Genomic DNA, 22183 nt, shown 5'->3' with positions numbered 1-22183 from the left:
AATGAAAATATGGAAAAGCTGCTGATGGTGTGTTTGACGGACAAGCAACTGGAAGTAGATATTGTAGAAGTCCTCTGTCCATGTTAAATGTCATACATTACTACATTTCTTTATAAAACTACTGTAGCGGTAAGTCGTACATTCTATTGTATTATTTTCTTATCACAATATTTCTTATCTTCTTTATTTATTTTTAAAGCATGTTACATGTTAAAATGGTGCAGTTTTTGTGTGGCCAAGCACCAATTTATCCATCCATCCATCCATTGTCTACCGCGGGGGATGTGCTGGAGCCTATCTCAGCTGCACACGAGCGGAAGGCGGAGTACACCCTGGACAAGTCGCCACCTCATCGCAGGGCCAACATTAATGAACAATGTATTTCACATGAATTTGTTTTTAGTCCAAATCATGCATCTAATTAAATTCAGTAATATAGAAGTTGTTTTACACAAACGGAAAATGTGTAAATTAAATAAATGTTATCTTAGGGCCCAATTTAGACAGGGCCTTGTAAGCTTTCTGATCCATCATTATAAAACATTAAGATTATATACAAGTAAAAATAAAGCAAATAGATAAAATATTAGATTTAACCAATATTCCATTTTAAGTCATAAAAAGGTCATATATTTTTTTCACTGCTTAGATCTCTAAATGAACTTCAGATCTATGAGTCAATATAAAGTTTATTTATTTTTAAGTGTTATGCTTAAGAATGGGTTGGATTTTTTTTTTAACTGACATGGCTCAAAAAATAATGAATCAAAATTAATGTTATGAGCTATTGACCTATTTTAAGGCTCCGATTTCTTCACATTGAATATTTCACTTTGAAATATTTTTGTGGGAAATATGACGTATTTTGTGTTTTTGCCATGTCTAATTGATTTAAATTCATTCCAATAGGAAACATTTATTTGAGATACAAGTGTTTCGAGTTAAGAACTTCGTCACAGAACCAATTAAGCTTGTGAGTTCAGCTACTACCGTATTCCTATTGCTTGTGGATGGAAGTGCGAATATATTCATAATAGGCTCCTCCAGCTTCCTTCCCGCACTGTGCGATTCAAAAACTCCTTCATTCCACACTCCATCCAGCTGTATAATCACTCACCATACAGCAATAGAATATCTGTCTATTACGTGACACCTGACATGTTAGTTACTTCTCTTTGTTTTTAACATCTATTTTCTGCTGGATCTACTCTCTATTTTATGCTGCTGCTGTCACATATACTGTAATATTGTACATGGTGTCAGAACTTGGACTGTGGAGTTTTTGTTTTCCCGAGATGCAAGTGAACTTGGATCGGACATGGCTTGAAGGTGGGTACATGATTTATTTTAAACACTAACAAACAACAAAACAGAAGCAAACAAAAGGCACGCACAATGGCGGAGGTAAAAAACTTGGCGAATGAAAACAAAACTTGCTCTAAGGCAGAAACTGTGAACACGAAATAAAAACACTTACTGTGGCTTGATACGAGAGGATAGCAGGGTTAGAAAAGATATGACACCAGGACGAACAACAGAAAATGAAAAGCTTAAATGCGTGACTCAAAACAGGTGCGTGACATGACAGGTGAAAACTAATGGGTTGCTATGGTGACAAACGAGTGCACAATGAGTCCAAACGTGGAACAGGTGAAACTAATGGATAACCATGGAAACAAGACAAGGGATTGAAAAGCCAGAAACTAAAGAGTCCAATAACTAAACAAAACAAAACATGACTAAAACAAAACATGATTACACAGACATGACACATGGTCATTGGTATATATTGTATATATGTTATAGACCAGTGGTTCTTAACCTTGTAGGAGGTACCGAACCCCACCAGTTTCATATGCGCATTCACCGAACCCTTCGTGAGTGAAAAATTAAAAAAAACAAATTCAAGACAAAGTTATATGTTTTTGGTAACACTTTAGTATGGGGAACATATTCTAAGTAACAAAGACTTAATTTAGAGTTATTTGGACACTAGGGGAACATAGTCTAAGTAATAAAGACTTAATATAGAGTTATTTGGACACTAGGGGAACATATTCTAAGTAATAAAGACTTAATTTAGAGTTATTTGGTTAGGGTTAGGGCATACTTGCCAACCTTGAGACCTCTGAATTCGAGAGATGGGGGAGTGGGGGGGATTTGAGGTGGGCGGGGTTGGGGGGCGGGGTTTGGTGGTAGCGGGGGGTGTATATTGTAGCGTCCCGGAAGAGTTAGTGTTGCAAGGGGTTTGGTGTGGGTTCACAGTGTGGCGCATATTTGTAACAGTGTTAAAGTTGTTTATACGGCCACCCTCAGTGTGACCTGTATGGCTGTTAATCAAGTATGCTTGCATTCACTTATGTGTGTGTAAAAGCCGCAAATATTGTGTGACTAGGCCGGCACGCTGTTTGTTTGGAGGAACAGCGGACATGAAGACAGGTTGGAGAGGACGCTAAAGACAGTGCCTTTAAAGAACGCCCCCAATATTGTTGTCCGGGTGGAAATTGGGAGAATTTCGGGAGAATGGTTGCCCCGGGAGATTTACGGGAGGGGCACTGAAATTTGAGAGTCTCCCGGGAAAATCGGGAGGTTTGGCAAGTATGGGTTAAGGTCAGGATTAGAGGGTTAGGGTTATAATAAGGCCCTGCCGAATAAGGCTGTAATAAGTACTTAATAATGACTAGTTAAGAGCCAATATGTTACTAATTTGCATGTTAATAAGCAACTAATTAATGGTGAATATGTTCCCCATACTAAAGTGTTACCATGTATTTTTTACTGGTGCATAAAATTAACCATGCATGAACATCACCTTGTTCAAAGAACAAAACCAACACAGTGCATAAACTCACAACAAATTACACACCTGCAAATCAGTCTGACTTCTGCTGTAATACGCCGATAGGGAGAAGTTTTTATTTACACGATGAGTCGGGTGTGTTTTGACCTCCGCCGAACCCCTGAGGCCGACTCACCGAACCCCTGGGGTTCGATCGACCCCAGGTTAAGAACCACTGTTATAGTCATAATATAATATATCTGTATATATATTATTCTGTACACATACTATGTATATATTCGTATATATGTTAGATTTTTTTATCGCTATATTAGTCTATTTATATCTGCATTGTCCTTTCCATCCTTACACTTTCCATCATTGTAACTGAGCTACTGTGTTGAACAATTTCCCTTGTGGATCATTAAAGTTTGTCTAAGTCTAAGTCTAAGCACTATTAATATTGTGTGCATGGAAAAGTACAATAGTACTCTTTCAGGGTAAGTTGTCATCAATTTGAGGGATTTTTTTCACCTTGACTATTTCCTCCCCACTGATGTGTCGTAGGCGGCCAAGGATGTCTGTGACTCGATCCGGATGTGCTTTCCATTTCAGCAGAGCCAGCAGGTCCACTAGAAAACCAGAGAAACGTTACTGTCTCCACAAAGAGGGTTTCAATCTGGAATACCGAACGCAGAGACCGAGATCTTCTTTACCATTCTGGGTGAGCTTGGTGGACGAGAGCTGTGTGGAGATCCAGAAGGTCTCCCTGGTGCTGCGCTGGAAGAGGAGGCTGGTCGCCACGCCAGGACCGACGTTTATGTGGTCTTTGCAGCAGGGCAGGGCCAAATAGTGGGCGGGGTTATTGAAGGCTGTGTTCTCGTCACACTGAGGTCACATGTGAATGGTCTTAGTTGATTGCCACAAAGAAACTAATTGCAAATAGAGGGCCAATGAAATGAGGAGGATGGTTCAGACTAGGGTTGTACGGTATACCGGTATTAGTATAGTACCGCGATACTAATGAATCATATTCGGTACTATACCGCCTCTGAAAAGTACCAGTCGGGCGCCCCCCGCGTCCCTGTCGTCGTCACGTCGTGTCATTGCTGGTTTACAAGCAGACAAGCATGTTCGGCAGCGCACAATCACGGAGTACTTACAAACAGACAACGTGTGTAGACAGAAAAGGGAGAACGGACGCATAACGATAAAGGTGAAGTTATAACACTAAAACGCCCTCAGGAAGAGGTGCTTTAAGGCATGGCTAACGAGCTAGTGGCTAAAGTCCAGCCGCTGTCGGCAGTGATTCAGCTACTTCTGAATCACTAATCCTCTCCTCCATGGCGACAAATAAAGTACGTTTCTTACAAGTATCATCCCTGCAGGACAAGGAATAGCTAAACATGCTCCACTACAGACCGTAGCTCACCGGCGTCACAATGTAAACAAACGCCATTGGTGGATCTACACCTGACATCCACTGTAATGATACCAAGTACAGGAGCATATCTAGTCGATACTACTATGATTACGTCGAAATTTTTCGGCATCACAACGAGAGATGTCCGATTATATCGGACTGCCGATATTATCGGCCGATAAATGCTTTAAAATGTAATATCGTAAATTATCGGTATCGGTTTCAAAAAGTTTTTTTTTGTTTTTTTTTGTTTTTTTGTCCTGTCCAGCTTCTCAGGCAAATCATATAGTTGATGTAGATGCCCATATCGGCTGTTCAGATTGAGCCCAGTTTATAATTTCCTGTTATACAGTATGCCAGGCAGTCTTGCACTAAAGGAGGAATATGTTATTGTTTACTTTATTACTCTAGTGTACTCTGGACTGAAGCTGTGTGCCTTCATTGTTTTTATAGTTGTTGTTTTGAGGCCTGTTTAAAAAAAATTAAAAAATAATGCACTTTGTGAAAGTCAAAGTATAGTATTTCCCATAGTTGTAGTGGGTATCAGGATTATCCCAGGGAGAGCATGTCCCAAATTCCAAGCTGCTGTTTTGGGGCATGTTAAAAAACATTATGCACTTTGTGACTTCAATAATAAATATGGCAGTGCTATGTTGGCATTTTTTTCCATAACTTGAGTTGATTTATTTTGGAAAACCTTGTTACATTGTTTAACGCATCCAGCGGGGCATCACAACAAAATTAGGCATAATAATGTGTTAATTCCACGACTGTATATATCGATATCGGTTCATATCGGAATCGGTAATTAAGAGTTAGACAATATCGGAATATCGGATATGGACAAAAAAGCCATTATCGGACATCTCTAATCACAACATCTTCTTTCGTTTTTTTTCAATTTATATTATGTTTATAAATTGAGGAAATATGTCCCTGGACACATGAGGACTTTGAATATGACCAATGTATGACCCTGTAACTACTTGGTATCGGATTGATACCCACATTTGTGGTATCATCCAAAACTAATGTAAAGCATCCAGACAACAGAAGAATAAGTGATTATTATATTTTAACAGAAGTGTAGATAGAACATGTTAAAAGAGAAAGTAAGCAGATATTAACAGTAAATGAAAAAGTAGATTAATAATTCATTTTCTCCCACTTGTCCTTAATAATTTTGACAAAATAATAGAATGATAAATGACACAATATGTTACTGCATATGTCAGCAGACTAATTAGGAGCCTTTGTTTGTTTACTTACTAATAAAAGACAAGTTATCTAGTATGTTCACTCTTTTATTTAAGGACAAACTTGCAATAAGAAACATATGTTTAATGTACCGTAAGATTTTTTGTTAAAATAAAGCCAATAATGCAATTTTTTGTGGTCCCTTTCATTAAGAAAAGTACCGAAAAGTATTGAAATAATTTTAGTATCGGTACCGGTACCAAAATATTGGTATCGAGACAACACTAGTTCACACAAGACAAAATGTCGCCAAAGAACATTGTCACAATAAGAAAGGGACAAACAATCTGACCTTGTAGACAAAGAGTTCATGGCTTTGATCGGAGAGCGTGGTGCCATCGTCCCTCATGAGTGGCGTGAAGGAAAAGCCAAACAGTTTCTTATCCCCTTTGTCCTTAGCTTCAGGGAAACAAAGAGAAGACAAGCTGACAATCAAGACCATGTCTTAATTTTGTCTTCATCCTTACTGGAACAATGTCTGAACTCGAAGCGGAGGTGGGACCCTCGGAATCGGTCGATGGGAATCGGCAGTTTGATGGCCTCGCTCCACCGAGGGCTGTTGTTGTGGTAGAGCACAAAAGAGCGATGCTCCGCAACGTTGGGTTCGCCACAGCCCAGACTAATGCAGTCCTGTGCCAGAAGGCGAAAACACAGACTCAACAACCGGAAAGTTTTCCACGACACCAAACCCTGAAACGCAAACTCGTCAATGTTGTTTATGTGGTGAGAAGTGCCGGGATCTCGACATTGCAGAGACCATGGCAGAACAAAGGAGGGCACTTTCTCTAGGTCCACAGTCGGTTTCTCAGAAAGAACGGAAATTCTTTAATGTCCAAATTGTGCACAAAGAAAGACCGCTGGTTTGAAAAAGGTGCAAAATGAAGCAACTACAGTGGAACCGCGATTTACGAATGCCTCTTTTTCGGTTTACGAACCTTTACATCGCGCCAAATATGCCTCTGTGTGCGAACCATATGTCGGCGTACCAACGCTTCATTCATGGCTTGAAGCCATCAGGTGCTTCCATTTCGATGACATAATTCCCTGTACACGCAGACACGGACACCTGGGGATAGGTTGATTGCAGTGACGTGCAGTCAGGGGAGGCAGGTGAGGCGGGGCCTCACGTGCCATCATGGAAAGAAAAAAAATGTAAAAAGAAAAACAATTAATTAAATTGTTATATGTATCCAGTGATTATACTATAAAATTATTTTCCATTTAACTTCACCAGTTTTAGATTATTTGTATTCAAAATCGCTGAATTTTCACATTTGCCGTTCAAATACTGAGAAGAGACTTGCGGTGATCAGCAGCCAGTTGAGCCTCACCATGGATTGCGCAATGACTCGGCTAACTGCTGGCCTGCTGTGCAGTGAGACCGTATTGCTATATGAACTATATTATACATTTCCATAGTTTAGTTAGCTGAGGTATATAATGTACAGTGTATTTTGTCAACAACTGTATGTGTGTAACGTATTTCTTGTGCTGAGCAAACATAAAACGGCTGCGAAGACGCACTGGCTGAGGCTCGCAGTAATCCCGCCTCATGGTGGTAGAGGGCGCTAGTGATCCCATCATCCCAGGGATCATTTTTGCGACTACTCGGCTGCAAAATAAGTGACAACAAGCAGCAACAGTTAGCGATCGTTTATTTTTTTCCTGTCGCCTGGACTTTTAACATGGAGGATTACATATCTAAAATAAAACAGCTTTTGTTATGCCCGTTTGATTGTGCCGTTTGATTGTGGACTATTACTGACACCTTGTGGCTATGGGGAAAATGCTGCGCGTCATCAGTTTGGGCACTTCCGGTTTACGATGTAAGTTCAGTTCATGAGACAATAAGAAGTAGACAAGTTGTGTTACCTCTTACAAGCCTTGGAAAAGATAAGTCTGTAAGTAAACTGTTTAACTTGTTTATGTGGCTCAATATGAAGGTGGAAAGTGGCTAAATTTGATAGTAAGATGTGTATTGAAAAACCATTTTTGTGCACTAATTTAATGGATGTTTGAGGACTTAAAATGGCTGCCGGTCGTGTATTTCCACCATAGAAATAGTTTCAACACTCAGCAGTGTTTGTTTGATGGTGGTGCTGTGTATTTGTGTGGAGCTGATGTTTACATATTGTGTATTGCATTAAAGTGTGTTGAATTGAATCATATAGCTTATACATTGTCATTGTGTGTATTTCAGTTTTACAAACAAATAAATAAAAGTCCAGTGCAAGACAAAGCAAGATCAACAACAATAAAGAGCCTAAATGAATTCATCTGCTTTGGAACTTTATTAGAACGTCCTGGATTGGTTGTTAGCTGTCTGCCAAGTTGTATAACTTCAACACATATAGTGAGGGCAGAACAGTTTTCTAAACTGGACTTTCAATCGAAGCAGGAGGTAATAATTAAAGGAAGATCTCCATCGAGACAGAGAGACTTTTAAAACTGAAGAAAGATAAGGAAGAATTCTATAAACAAGTTATCGATTCTTTTGTTCAGAAGGAGCGGCGCATGGACTTCATTTATAAGTAAAGGTAAGACCATAATAAAGTTTTTTTATTAAATGTACTTTTTTGTGTGCTACAGTTTGTATGTGTAAAGTTAAAGTTAAGTTAAAGTATCAATGATTGTCACACACACTAGGTGTGGTGAAATTTGTCCTCTTCATTTGACCCATCCCCTTGATCACCCCCTGGGAAGTGAGGGGAGCAGTGGGCAGCAGCGTCGCCGCGCCCGGGAGTCATTTTTGGTGATTTAACCCCCAATTCCAACCCTTGATGCTGAGTGCCAAGCAGGGAAGAATGCTGGTATGAGCTTTTAAACATAACCCGTTAACTTCTGCCAATCAAATGGTGAATAAGATACTCTTTAGGGTTCATATGTTTGTAAATCTGACTGTGATGAAGTCAGTGCCTCACCAGCCATGAACCTCACCGCACGTCACTGGTTGATTGGCAACATTAAATTGGCCCTAGTGTGTGAATGTGAGTGTGAATATTGTCAGTCTATCTGTGTTGGCCCTGCGATGAGTTGGCGACTTGTCCAGGGTGTACCCCGCCTTCCGCCCGAATGCAGCTGAGATAGGCTCCAGCACCCCCCGCAACCCCAAAAGGGATAGGCAGTAGAAAATGGATGGATGGATAAATTTGCAAAGAAAAACTTCATATTGTCATAATAGGGTATTGTGTGTAGAATTTTGAGGACAAAATGGATTTATTCCATTTTAGAATAAGGCTGTAACATAACAAAATGTGACAAAGTGAAGCACTGTGAATAATTTCCGAATGCACTGTTAAGACCAAAATTGGGAAACAAACAACATCTTGTGTATTCCATCCATCCATTTTCTACCGCTTGCCCCCGCCTTCCGCCCGAATGCAGCTGAGATAGGCTCCAGCGACCCCCCGCGACCCCAAAAGGGACAAACGGTAGAAAATGGATGGATGGATCTTGTATATTACAATACAAAAACAACCCTATTGTAATTACCTCCATGGGACATACCCATCAGAGACAGACTATGTAGGGAGACTCCACACCTGAAGTTCTACAACTGAAAAAACCTTTCGGATGAAAGGTGAAAGGTGGCATTACCATCACCTGGCTGACTAAGAACATACACAGACATCGAGGAAGTTTGTTTTATCGAATTACTCCTTTTCTCACTTGCTTTTCCCACTACACAAAAACAAAAAGTGGGTGTTTACTTTTGCTAATCATCACATTTAACCTCTTAAGGCCCAAGCTGTTTGTTTACATGCTTTTTTTTTTCCTCTTTGCTATTTGGGCTTATTGGACCCTAATTAGAATAAAAACTAAGAATCATCTTTTTATATGATATACTTAGTCCATAAGTAACAAACGTGTACTTCATGTTTAGTGACATGCTAATTCTTATTTTTACACTTTTTTTTCCAAATTCCATTGTATGTTATACTCTTCTGACACCACCAGATGGCAGAATAAGTGTCCACATAAGCGGCCATAAGACCCCAATTCAGTAGTGTACACAATTTTGGAAATAAGAGCTAAAAGGTCCTGTTCACGCATGTGGCCACTCAAGCCTGTAGAGGTTAAGCATGAAAATTAGATTGCACAACAACATATTTTTCCGTTATCACCTTCACAAGCTCTCCGTCAGCGCTCAGCACAAAAACGCCAACTTCAATGTTCTTCTGAACGCTTTTTCCTCCTCTTTCAAAGTCGCCCCGCTCAAGCGTCAAGTACAGGTCGTTCCGCACGTCCCCTGTGAGCGCAGACCGACAAAGCTTTCAGTCGCCAAAGTGCTGTGAGACGTCGGCGAGACTCACGCGCTCACCTGGCATAATGACATCAGGGAAGCCCAGCTTGCGTGTCATGGCCATGCCGCCGCTCAGCATGGCTTTGTTATCTCGGCGGAGATTCTCCAAGTCGCCTCGTAACAGCTGTAACGAGATGATGAGGCCTGCAACGACGCACACGAGATGAAGAATGACGAGATTCTTCGAAAGTCATTTGTCAGTACACATTCAAGGCCTTACAGACAGTTGGAAATGATACAACTCTAACACAACAACACTTCGCTACAGCAATAGCTTAGCGACACCAAAATGACACAAAATTAAGGTGTGATTACCGCAGAGTCAGATTAGGATGGGTACTTTTCACTTTTGAATCGACCAATCCTGGTACCTGGCAATAGGTATAGGTACTCAACAACACCAATGATTGGTACTTTGTTCATGTTGAAGTTAAAGTACCAATGATTGTCACACACACACTAGGTGTGGCGAAATTATTCTTTGCATTTGACCCATCACCCTTGATCACCCCCTGGGAGGAAAGGGGAACAGTGGGCAGATGGTGATTTAACCCCCAATTCCAACCCTTGATGCTGAGTGCCAAGCAGGGAGGTAATGGGTCCCATTTTTATAGTCTTTGGTGTGACTCGGCCGGGGTTTGAACTCACAACCTACCCATCTCAGGGCGCAAACTCTAACCACTAGGCCACTGAGTAGGTGGCCTAGTGCAGTGTTTTTCAACCTTTTTTGAGGCAAGGCACATTTTTCTCATTTAAAAAATCCGGAGGCACACCACCAGCAGAAAACGTTAAAAAAAATGAAACTCCACCAGGTCGTCGTGCCTTATTTTGAGTTTGTTAGTGTTTTCCTGTGTGTAGTGCTTTAGTTCTTGTCTTGCGCTGTTATTTTGGTGGCTCTTCCTGTTTTGTTGGTGTTTTCCTGTAGCAGTTTCATGTCTTCCGTTGAGCGCTATTCCGCGCACCTGGTTTGTGTTAGCAAGCAAGGCTATTTACATTGTTGCTATCCTTCTTTGTGTGGACATTGTTGATTGTCATGTCAAGACATACAAGACATACAAGACATACTTTGTGGACGCAGTAAGTTTTTGCTGTCGTCCAGCGTTCTGTTTCTGTTTACTTTGTAGCCAGTTCAGTTTTACTTTCGTTTTGCATCGCCATTGCCTTTCCCTTACGTACATTTTTGGTTTAAGCATTGCAATCCTTTTTACCTGCACACTGCCTCCCGATGTGGTCTGCATATTGGGATCACAACAAACCATCCTCGTCTCACCCGACACTTTACGACTTTTACAAAGCAATTAACTACCTGCTGCCACCTACTGACATGGAGTATTACGTGGTTTACACAGCACAGACACTAAGCAACGGCACATTATTTGCATATTATAATTATTGATTTGCAAAAAATATTTTTTGGACCAATTAGGTGAAGTTGCATAATTTCCCACGGCACACCAGACAATATCTCACGGCACACTAGTGTGCCGCGGCACAGTGATTGAAAAACTCTGGCCTAGTGGTTACTATTTTTATGTGACAATGAATGCTAATTTGTTTATTGATAAAATCTGTCTTTTTTTATTTAGTTATTTAACCCTGAGTTAATAATAATAACTGTCCCGTTGCTATATCTTGCTTTCCTACACCTCTGAGTCCCATTTGCAAGTATGCACTAATTTCAGTTTGTCATAAGTGTGTTGCCCTAGTGCAGGGGTCGGCAACCCAAAATGTTGAAAGAGCCATATTGGACCAAAAATACAAAAACAAATCTGTCTGGAGCCGCAAAAAATTAAAAGCCATATTACATACAGATAGTGTGACATGAGATATAAATTGAATTAAGATGACTTAAAGGAAACTTAATGACCTCAAATATAGCTACAAACGAGGCATAATGATGCAATATGTACATATAGCTAGCCTAAATAGCATGTTAGCATCGATTAGCTTGCAGTCATGCAGTGACCAAATATGTCTGATTAGCACTCCACACAAGTCAATAACATCAACAAAACTCACCTTTGTGCATTCATGCACAACGTTAAAAGTTTGGTGGACAAATCGAGACAAAAAAAAAGTGGCATAAAACACGTCCTAGAAAGTCGGAGAAAGTTATATATGTAAACAAACTATGGTGAGTTCAAGGACCGCCAAAATTAGTAGGACAAAACGGCGCTCGCTAAATACTCGAATCGGTGAGGCATGTTTAATATAAACGGTGTGCTTTATAAAAATTAGGGAGGTTTGTGTCATGTTTGTCCTCCTACGAAAACCATATTAAAACAAACAAAAAAAAAATTCCCCTCATCTTTTTCCATTTTTCATACATGTTTGAAAAAGCTCCAGAGAGCCACTAGGGCGGCGCTAAATAGCCGCATGCGGCTCTAGAGCCGCGGGTTGCCGACCCCTGCCCTAGTGTAACGGGGTCAATTATGTCATGTAAATAATGTATTTTATAATGTTGTATTATTGTTATAGTTACACAAAATGTGTAAGTTACATGAAAATACCTGAAGGTTGTTCGATGTTTTGTCAATGTGGAACCATTGTCTCGTTGTCCCTCCTACTTGAAAAGTCTAACAGATTCCAATTGAAGTTAAAACGTGGCTTTGGAGCAATCAAAGCTGCTCACATGGTCACTGAGGTGGGCACTATGTTTGACATGTCAACTTAATGTGTATTATATTTATGCATGAGTACATTTTGTTGTAAGCTGTGAGGTGCGTGTGTTAAAATCATGGTTGTTTTTTACAAATGATGACAGATGTGACCAAGAGCATGTATTGTCTGTGTTATGATGGGTTAGAATAATTGTATTTAAGTTATCACAAAAATGTGTGTTACATTGAGTTCCCGGCGAGCAGACAAAAGCTGTCTTTGAACCTACAAAGTGTATGTGTAGGATGGGAAGCAACATGAAGGTGTTCTGTTTCTTTCATGTATTGTAATCAACAGAAATATATTGTCTTGACCCAAGAACTACAAAGCGGAGAGGAAGCATGACCAGACTCCGCTCAAGGCGACCTTTTCTGTTTTAGGACCTCTTGTTTGAACTGTTTTACGACCTTTTCTCTGAACTGTTCTGTAACCAAAGGCGATGGCTGTTTACGACCCCCTCCCTTAGAAACAGCTGTTGCCATGTAATCAGGGAAAGTCCAAATAAAAAAGGAGGCGTACAATCTTACGTCAGAGCGTGCTGGAGACTGTACAGCCCAGACGTTTTCTCCTCAATTGAGCCAAATTTAATTCTGTCTCTGTTTAATTCTTTGCTTCTTGTCTTGTTTAATAGATGTCATCAGTGTTTGAACCTGACATGATGTAAATGAGGTGTGGTTGTATTGTATAATTATGTGTCAATGAAAGGGCATTTTATGACTTTTCTTAATTTGATTACATGCTCTAGTATAATTTTAATGTTATAATTTTATTGCATTATTTTTGTATCTCTTTAATTTAGGTAGCCAGGGACTGCAGATGGAAATTAGCTATTTAGCTATAATATGGTACAGAACATATCTGTTTTTGAGCTTAATGTCTCTGTACATTGTCCCTTCAAATAAAGACTAAATTAACAAAACTAAACTAACAAATGCAATAGTCTTTATATGCGTTGGACACGCCATTCTACTTCTCTTTTGTCCCCGATAACGGTAGAGGTAGGCGTTGTGGAGAATGCATATATGTTTAAGAGTTATTTCTTTATTCATAGTCATGTTTAAATTAGCTACTGTTTTTCCATTTGTACCCTTTCTATTTTTTTTTTTTATGTCCGCAAGTAAACTGAGTGATACCTTGAAGGCTTGCACTGTAGGAGTTGAAGTACTCCCTTATGTATTATCTTTAGTAGAACAATGAGGCTGTATTCCTTTCTGGACAGGTGGGGGCTTTCTTCGTGTGCAAGAAGTTGGCTCTTCCGTTTGAATGGGAGACCAATTCGAGGAGCCGATATGAATGTATTGATGTGGGCTGGTCTCCTGAAGCTTCAGTAAAACTTGTTAATATTCCTATTCTGTCTTGATGGTCCTTCTTACTCTGCATATATGTCATCTGACTGACCAGTGACTTTAATTCCCTGGGAGGGAAGACTGGTCAGACGCAACAGCGTCCATGCAACGACATAAAAGTGCATTTAATGTTTCGTTAAGAACTTAAAGTTCACTATTTCTTGTTTTGTACTATTATATTTGTGTAGGGGCTCGACAATGGCAGAAAAATATTGACAAATTTTGTGTTTCCTGTATTGTCAGGTATGTTTTTATTTCACTGTGTTGTCGTAAGTAACTGCCCTTTTGTCCACGATAACGGGAGAAGGGGCTCGACGACGGCAGAAAAATATTGACAAAAGTTTGTATTTCCTGCATTGTCAGTAAAGTGCAGCTGAGCAGCAGTTCATTAGAATCTACACTCAACGCAGAGGAGGAGATCATCGGTTACACTAGCCAGGAAGTAGTCTTTGCCATTAAGCTGAATGTATTTGTCTTTTGTTGAGTCCTGTGAAGTGTTCGTACTGAAAGTAAAGTACTTAATGCACAGCAGCTGCACTGCAAAAAGTCAGTGTTTAAAAACATGAAGAAAAAAAAATTAGGGGTATTTTATTTGAACTAAGCAAAATGATCTGCCAATAGAACAAGAACATTCGGCTTGTCAAGACTTTCCAAAACAAGTAAAATTAGCTAACCTCAATGAACCCAAAAATACCTTGAAATAAGTATATTCTCACTAATAACAAGTGCACTTTTCTTGGTAGAAAAAAAAGAGACCTTTTTGCTCAATATGTTGAGAAATATTCTTAAATTAAGTAAATGCTAATGCCATTATCTTGACATAATGATATGCGCTCGGCATCGTGATTTTTAATTTCATGCTTGAAGAAATTTTTACTTTAAAAAAGTAGTTTTATACTTGTGAGTAGGGATGTCAAATAATGGCTTTTTGCCGATATCTGATATTCCGATATTGTCCAACTCTTTAATTACCGATACCGATATCAACCGATACTGATACATACAGTCGTGGAATTAACACATTATTATGCCTAATTTGGACAACCAGGTACGGTGAAGATAAGGTCCTTTTTTTTTAAATTAATAAAATAAAATAAGATAAATAAATTAAAAACATTTTCTTGAATAAAAAATAAAGTAAAAAAATATAGAAACAGTTACATAGAAACTAGTAATTAATGAAAATGAGTAAAATTAACTGTTAAAGGTTAGTACTATTAGTGAACCAGCAGCACGCACAATCATGTGTGCTTACGGACTGTATCCCTTGCAGATTGTATTGATATATATTGATATATAATGTAGGAACCAGAATATTAATAACAGAAAGAAAGAACTCTTTTGTGTTAATGAGTGTGAATGAGTGTAAATGGGGCAGGGAGGTTTTTTGGGTTGGTGCACTAATTGTAAGTGTATCTTGTGTTTTTTATGTTGATCTAATAAAAATAAAAAATTAAAAAAATAAATTAAAAAACCCGATACCGATAATAAAAAAAACGATACCGATAATTTCCGATATTACATTTTAAAGCATTTATCGGCCGATAATATCGGCAGGCCGATATTATCGGACATCTCTACTTGTGAGTGTTGATGACAGAGCTTTGCAACAGTTGATATTCTAGTTTCAAGCATGTTTTACTCAATATAGGTCATAAAATCTCAGCAACAAGCTGTAATATCTAACTGAGATCATTTAGGACCAAAACACTTTAAACAAGTGAAACACTAACATAAAATCTGCTCAGTGAGAAGAATCATCTTATCAGACAGAAAATGAAAAAATATCACCCTTATTTGAGATATTTAATCTTACTTAGATTTCAGTTTTTGCAGTGTGTTTGTAGTTTTGATTCCCCAATTTGAAAGCGTCCCACCCCGCCTTCCCCCCGTGACCCTGAGATGGACAAGCGGTAGTAAATGGATGGATGGAATTTGGAAGTGTTGAGATCGCCATGTAAAACCGCCTATGCTAATCCGTGGAATGTAAAAAGGCATATCCAATGTAAATTAGCTTTGAGCTAGGGAACTTATTGAGCACAACGTCAGACTACAATGGCGGGCATAGATCTTCGGCTCTACCATGCATGGAGATATCCACTGACGTCACATGTTGGAAAACGTCACATATAGGGGAAAATTCCCAACAGCTCGTTTGGAGCAAGTATGAAGGAAGGTGTCTATTGATGTTTTCCTTCATTCAGGTCATTGTATTCTCAGGGCATTCAATCCATCGCAACTGGACTATTTGGTTTGTCTTGGAACACGTTCCATCCAATTAGGCTTTATCGGTATGAAGGAAAGCAAGATTGTTTTGTAAATATCTTTTTGGGCACTTATGGGGATAATAAATACACAAAAACAGGTACCAACACGTAAGAAAAGTTGGTTTTGCATAATAAGACCTTTAAATGATGTGGTTGACACTTGTGATCTAAACCAGTGTTTTTCAACCTTTTAAAAGCCATGGCACATTTTTTGCGTTGAAAAAATCCGGAGGCACACCACCAGCAGAAATCATAAAATTCAGTTGACAGTAAAAAGTTGTTGTCGCAATTGTTGGATATGAATTTAAAGCATAACCAACCATGCATCACTATAGCTCTTGTCTCAAAGTAGGTGTACTGTCACCACCTGTCACATCACCCCCTGACTTATTTGGAGTTTTTTGCTGTTTTCCTGTGTCTAGTGTTTTAGTTCTTGTCCTGCGCTCCTATTTTGGTGGCTTTTTCTCTTTTTTTGGTATTTTCCTGTAGCAGTTTCATGTCTTATATTTCCCGCATCTACTTTGTTTTAGCAATCAAGAATATTTCAGCTGTTTTTATCCTTCTTTGTGGGGACATTGTTGATAGTCATGTCATGTTCGGATGTACATTGTGGACGCCGTCTTTGCTCCACAGTAAGTCTTTGCTGTCGTCCAGCATTCTGTTTTTGTTTACTGTGTAGCGAGTTCAGTTTTACTTTCGTTCTGCATAGCCTTCCCTAAGCTTCAGTGCCTTTTCTTAGCGGCACTCACCTTTTGTTTATTTTTGGTTTAAGCATAAGACACCATTTTACCTGCCTTTACAAAGCAATTAGCTACCGGCTGCCACCTACTGATATGGAAGAGTATTACACGGTTACTCTGCCAAGCTTTGGACAGCACCGACACTCAACAACAACACATCATTTGCAGACTATAATTACTGGTTTGCAAAAAATGTTTTTAACCCAAATATGTGTAATTAGATAATCTCCCACGGCACACCAGACTGTATCTCACGGCACACTAGTGTGCCGCGGCACAGTGGTTGAAAAACACTGATCTAAACAATACCCAAAACTAGAATTCTAATAAAATCAAATAAACAAGTGCAGTAAAAAAATTTTGAAAAGGGTGTCATACCGTAGTTGTTCCCGGGGGCCGAGTATTTGGTACTGGACTTGCGGATTATGTTTTCATGGATTTGATGCCATTCGTTCTCGTTGTTACAGCTGAATGTTTTATGAAGCAGACAACATCCACAAACATCAACATACATTTACATACTGTATACATTATATATACCGTATTTTAAGGACCATAGGGTGCACCGGATTATAAGGCGCACTGCTGATGAGCGGGTCTATTCAGGTCTTTTTTCATACAAAAGGCGCACCGGATTATAAGGCGCATTAAAAGGAGTCATATTATGATTTTTTTCTAAATTTAAAACATTTCCTTGTGGTCTACATAACATATAATGGTTCTTTGGTCAAAATGTTGCATAGATTATGTTTTACAGACTTTCTGACAGTCGCTTCAGGATGCGCCTTATTTACTATTATGCGTCTTATTTACGTGGCTCACCTTCGACATTGTCTTCTCCCCGTCATCTTTGTTGTAGCAGTGTAGCGTGCAAGGACGAGGGTGGAAGAAGTGTCAAAAGATGGAGCTAACTGTTTTCAATGACATTCGGACTTTACTTCAATCTCATCCGTGGCTCACTAGTGCAACAACAACGCCGGAAATGTGTCCCGTGAAAAAACGTCCGACCGGAACTCTCTAATAACTAAAGTTCCGTGGGGGTCGTTTTTAGCGCTTCCATTGTGAGATATAAATTAGAACTTTACGCTACTTTATATTAGAAATGGCAACAGCAGAGGGTGAATGCACCATAACAAGAAGATAGTGAAAAAGAAGAAGCTTATCGACTACGGTGTCGCCACGGACTACAGTGGCCGACGTGCGCAAATTTTCAGGACTTATGCAGATCTCTAATACACATCAGCAGGTACTCAAAGGTAAGAAAAGATGGTTTTGCATAATATTGTGAAATAAAACACCAGATAATATGTCTGCTAATGGCTGCCATTTTGCGGTCCTTATACACACACCATAGTAATACTTGTATCTCTGACTACGGTTGCCGTAATGGGCCGACAATCCATCAAGCGGTACGGCTTCAAAGTCGTACTAAAAACATTTTGACAGATTTTTGAGCGCCGTGTGTAATGTTCTTTATTTTCAATGGGACATTTAAAGTTTTGGTGTTGTTTACTGGCGTCATATTGCAGTCTACATGTATCTCTTATGTGTGACTACCACCTACTGGTCACACTTATCATTACACCATGTAACAAAAAAAATTGCTTCAAGGTCGGTAAGCACAACCAGAATTATTCCGTACATAAGGCGGACTGTCGATTTTTGAGACAATGAAAGGAGTTTATGTGCGCCTTATAGTCCGAAAAATACGGTACTGTACACTTGTGTGTAACTCACATGTAGACTTTAAGGACAAAGTCTTTTTCCTCTCTAAGTTCTGAGATGGTTTGCAGGACGTCGCTCATGGCAAGGACAGCACAGCCGTAAGGTCGACGGTATCGAATATGCGGCGGACCTTTTTTACTGTCATTCAGCAACATTCGCCCTGCAACAGAAAGTGGGGAACATTTTTTTTTCATATTATGACCTGCATTTTTATGCTTTGCCTTGGTGGTGGTCAGATGCTCCCGCCACTCCCTTCTTTTATCAGGTACACTTTGATGATAATGTTAGTAATGATAATACCTTAATGTGTACTTTATGCCTGTGTAACCGAGGCAGTGTTCTACCTCAACCAGCCACTACAAGACTTTGACTTCCTTGTTTACACCAAATTATTCGCTCTTTTGTTGTCACACTTGATTAATTCCACCATCTTTCTGGATCCGGCTAGTCGGTGCACAACCTTATACAATATTTCATCACTGAAACTCTTTCTGCTCTGCCGCTCCCAGCCTGTGGAACGCTCTCCCTGACCACCTGAGGGCACCACAGACTGTGGATGCTTTTAAAAAAGGCTTAAAAACCCTTCTTTTTTTTTTTTTTTTAAATCCTTTTTTAGATATATGCATACTAGTTCTAGCTATTTGGCTGTTCTAGTTTTTATTTTTATCTATTTTTTTATTATCTTTTTATTTGTATTTTTTAATACACTGTAGCACTTTGAGGTTGTTTACTCAATGTAAAGTGCTTTTTACAAATAAAATCTATTACTCTTCTCTAAATAAAAATTTCAGCGCACCTTCAGCGTGCTAAAATTGGCTTCTGTCGTTTAGATCGCACTTCAATATAGCCCAGAAAAGGTGGTGCATATTATATTTGTGTGCTGTACATGTTAACAAAATGACGAAAAGGCACAGGTTGAACCACATGATGTCATAAATGTGGAGGATAATGAGCGTCTCCATGGTGACAGTCCGTATACACGCAAAAAGATAATTTCAATAGGGCGGTCCACATCACTTTTGCACTTGTTACCACTTGTATACGCAGTCTTAGTACAAACCCCAAAACCAGTTGGCACGTTGGCTAAATCGTAAATAAAAACAGAATACAATGATTTGCAAATCCTTTTCAACCTATATTCAATTGGATAGACTGCAAAGACAAGATACTTAATGTTCGAACTGGAAAACGTTGTTATTTTTTTGCAAATATTAGCTCATTTGGAATTTGATGCCTGCAACATGTTTCAAAAAAGCTGGCACAAGTGGCAAAAATGACTGAGAAAGTTGAGGAATGCTCATCAAACACTTATTTGGAACATCCCACAGGTGAACAGGCTAATTGGGAAAAGGTGGGTGCCATGATTGGGTTTAAAAGCAGCTTCCATGAAATGCTCAGTCAACGATGGGGCGAGGGTCACCACTTTCTGAACAAATACGTGAGCAAATTGTCCAACAGTTTAAGAACAACATTTCTCAACCAGCTATTGCAAGGAATTTAGGGATTTCACCATCTACGGTCTGTAATATCATCAAAAGGTTCAGAGAATCTGGAGAAATCACTGCACGTAAGCGATGATATTACGGACGTTCGATCCCTCAGGCGGTACTGCGTCAAAAGCGACATCAGTGTGTAAAGGATATCACCAAATGGGCTCAGAAACACTTCAGAAAACCACTGTCATTACCTACAGTTCGTCGCTACATCTATAAGTGCAAGTTAAAACCCTACTATGCAAAGCGAAAGCCATTTATCAACAACACCCAGAAACGCCGCCGGTTTCACTGGGCCCGAACTCATCTAAGATGGACTGATGCAAAGTGGAAAAGTCTTCTGTGGTCTGACGAGTCCACATTTGAAATTGTTTTTGGAAACTGGACGTCATGTCCTCCGGACCCAAGAAGAAAATCAAATCAAATCAAATCAACTTTATTTATAAAGCAAAGAACCATCCGGACTGTTCTAGGCGCAAAGTTCAAAAGCCATCATCCGTGGTGGTATGGGGGTGTATTAGTGCCCAAGGCATGGGTAACTTACACATCTGTAAAGGCACTGTCACGCCACTTTTCTTCCCCCTACAAAAACCTTCCCCCCCCCCATTTACTTCCGGGGTCATTTCCTCTTCCGTCATTTCCTCTTACTTACGTCATTTCCTCTTCCGTCATTTCCTCTTACGTCATTGACAGCGATCGATAACACTTCGGCTTTGACTGCACGTCGCTGGAAGGATACTTGTTGTTTTTTTTTGTTTTTTTGTTTTTATAATACAGCATTAACAAAACGTCTGTATTAATCGGACAAATTAACTTGAGGATATCCCTGACTGCACATTTGACGGAGAATTAAACGATTTTTGATTCGTTTTCCACGGGTCAACACTACTTCAGGGTTAATTTTTCTTTCAGACGGATGGGTTTTAGGTTGATATACTGCACATATGTACCTCAGTGAAGTCAGATGACCCGTGGTCAGACAAACGACAATATTTAGAATAAGAACATAAAAATAAAGAAAAACCTTGGGTATTTCTTCAAGACTTTAAAATGAGGCAAAAAACTGCAATGTAAAATGATTTTATATTGTTTATAAATGTTTTGTTCCAAACATTGTTAAAGTACAGACAGTATTATATATTAATTAATATTTTTTGCACGTTACCACGAAGACAGAAGTTCCCAGCAGCGGCCCTAACACTCCGCCTGAAATTTTCCCTAACACTCCGCCTGGAATTTTTCGAAGCCTGCTGGTGTTTGACATAAGTCCCCTGGGAAAGATAAAGACAAATGTCATTCAGTGACACCACCATTTTCAGGAGATTTGGATTCTATCGATCGCTGTCAATGACGTAAGAGGAAATGACCCCGGAAGTAAATGGGGTGAGGGGGGAGGTTTTTGTAGGGGGAAGAAATTTGGCGTGACAGCACCATTAATGCTGAAAGGTACATACAGGTTTTGGAGCAACATATGTTGCCATCCAAGCAACGTTACCATGGACGCCCCTGCTTATTTTAGCAAGACAATGCCAAGCCATGTGTTACAACAACGTGGCTTCATTGTAAAAGAATACGGGTACTAGACTGGCCTGCCTGTAGTCCAAACCTGTCTCCCATTGAAAATGTGTGGCGCAATATGAAGCCTAAAATACGGCAACAGAGACCCCGGACTGTTGAACAACTTAAGCTGTACATCAAGCAAGAATGGTAAAGATTTCCACCTGAAAAGCTTAAAAAACACAGTGGTAAAAATGACCCTGTGCCAACTTTTTTGCAATGTGTTGCTGCCATTAAATTCTAAGTTAACGATTATTTGCAAAAAAAAATGTTGTTTCTCAGTTCGAACATTAAATATCTTGTCTTTGCAGAATATTCAATTGAATATAAGTTGAAAAGGATTTGCAAATCATTTTATTCTGTTTTTATTTACGAATTACACAACATGCCAACTTCACTGGTTTTGGGTCTTGTAGATCAGTGGTCCCCAACCTTTTTGTAACTCCGGACCGGAATTTATTTTTCTTATTTCTTTTTTTTTTTTTTGTCATAAAAAAATACAATCATGTGTGCTTACGGACTGTATCCCTGCAGACTGTATTGATCTATATTGATATATAATGAAGGAACCGTAATTATTAATAACGGAAAGAAACAACCCTTTTGTGCGAATGAGTGTGAATGAGTGTAAATGG

At 39.4% G+C, this 22183-nt stretch overlaps 1 protein-coding gene across 6 annotated transcripts in view; it reads right to left on the bottom strand.

Moving 5' to 3' along the window:
- LOC133570942 (dedicator of cytokinesis protein 3-like) overlaps positions 1-22183 on the bottom strand; it is a 100455-nt gene that overhangs the window by 60024 nt on the left and 18248 nt on the right. For all 6 annotated transcript variants that reach the window (XM_061923790.2, XM_061923791.2, XM_061923792.2 and 3 more), the window contains exons 12-19: positions 18511-18658; positions 17152-17240; positions 9781-9906; positions 9584-9708; positions 5927-6089; positions 5752-5858; positions 3496-3667; positions 3314-3411 (exon numbers count right to left, since the gene is read on the bottom strand). In XM_061923790.2, coding sequence (XP_061779774.2) covers positions 3314-3411; positions 3496-3667; positions 5752-5858; positions 5927-6089; positions 9584-9708; positions 9781-9906; positions 17152-17240; positions 18511-18658 — 1028 coding nt within the window. The remainder of the gene's footprint in view (positions 1-3313; positions 3412-3495; positions 3668-5751; positions 5859-5926; positions 6090-9583; positions 9709-9780; positions 9907-17151; positions 17241-18510; positions 18659-22183) is intronic.

Source organism: Nerophis lumbriciformis, linkage group LG28 (genome assembly GCF_033978685.3).
Source record: "Nerophis lumbriciformis linkage group LG28, RoL_Nlum_v2.1, whole genome shotgun sequence".
Lineage (NCBI taxonomy): Eukaryota > Metazoa > Chordata > Actinopteri > Syngnathiformes > Syngnathidae > Nerophis > Nerophis lumbriciformis.
This window is presented reverse-complemented; position numbering and strand designations above follow the sequence as displayed.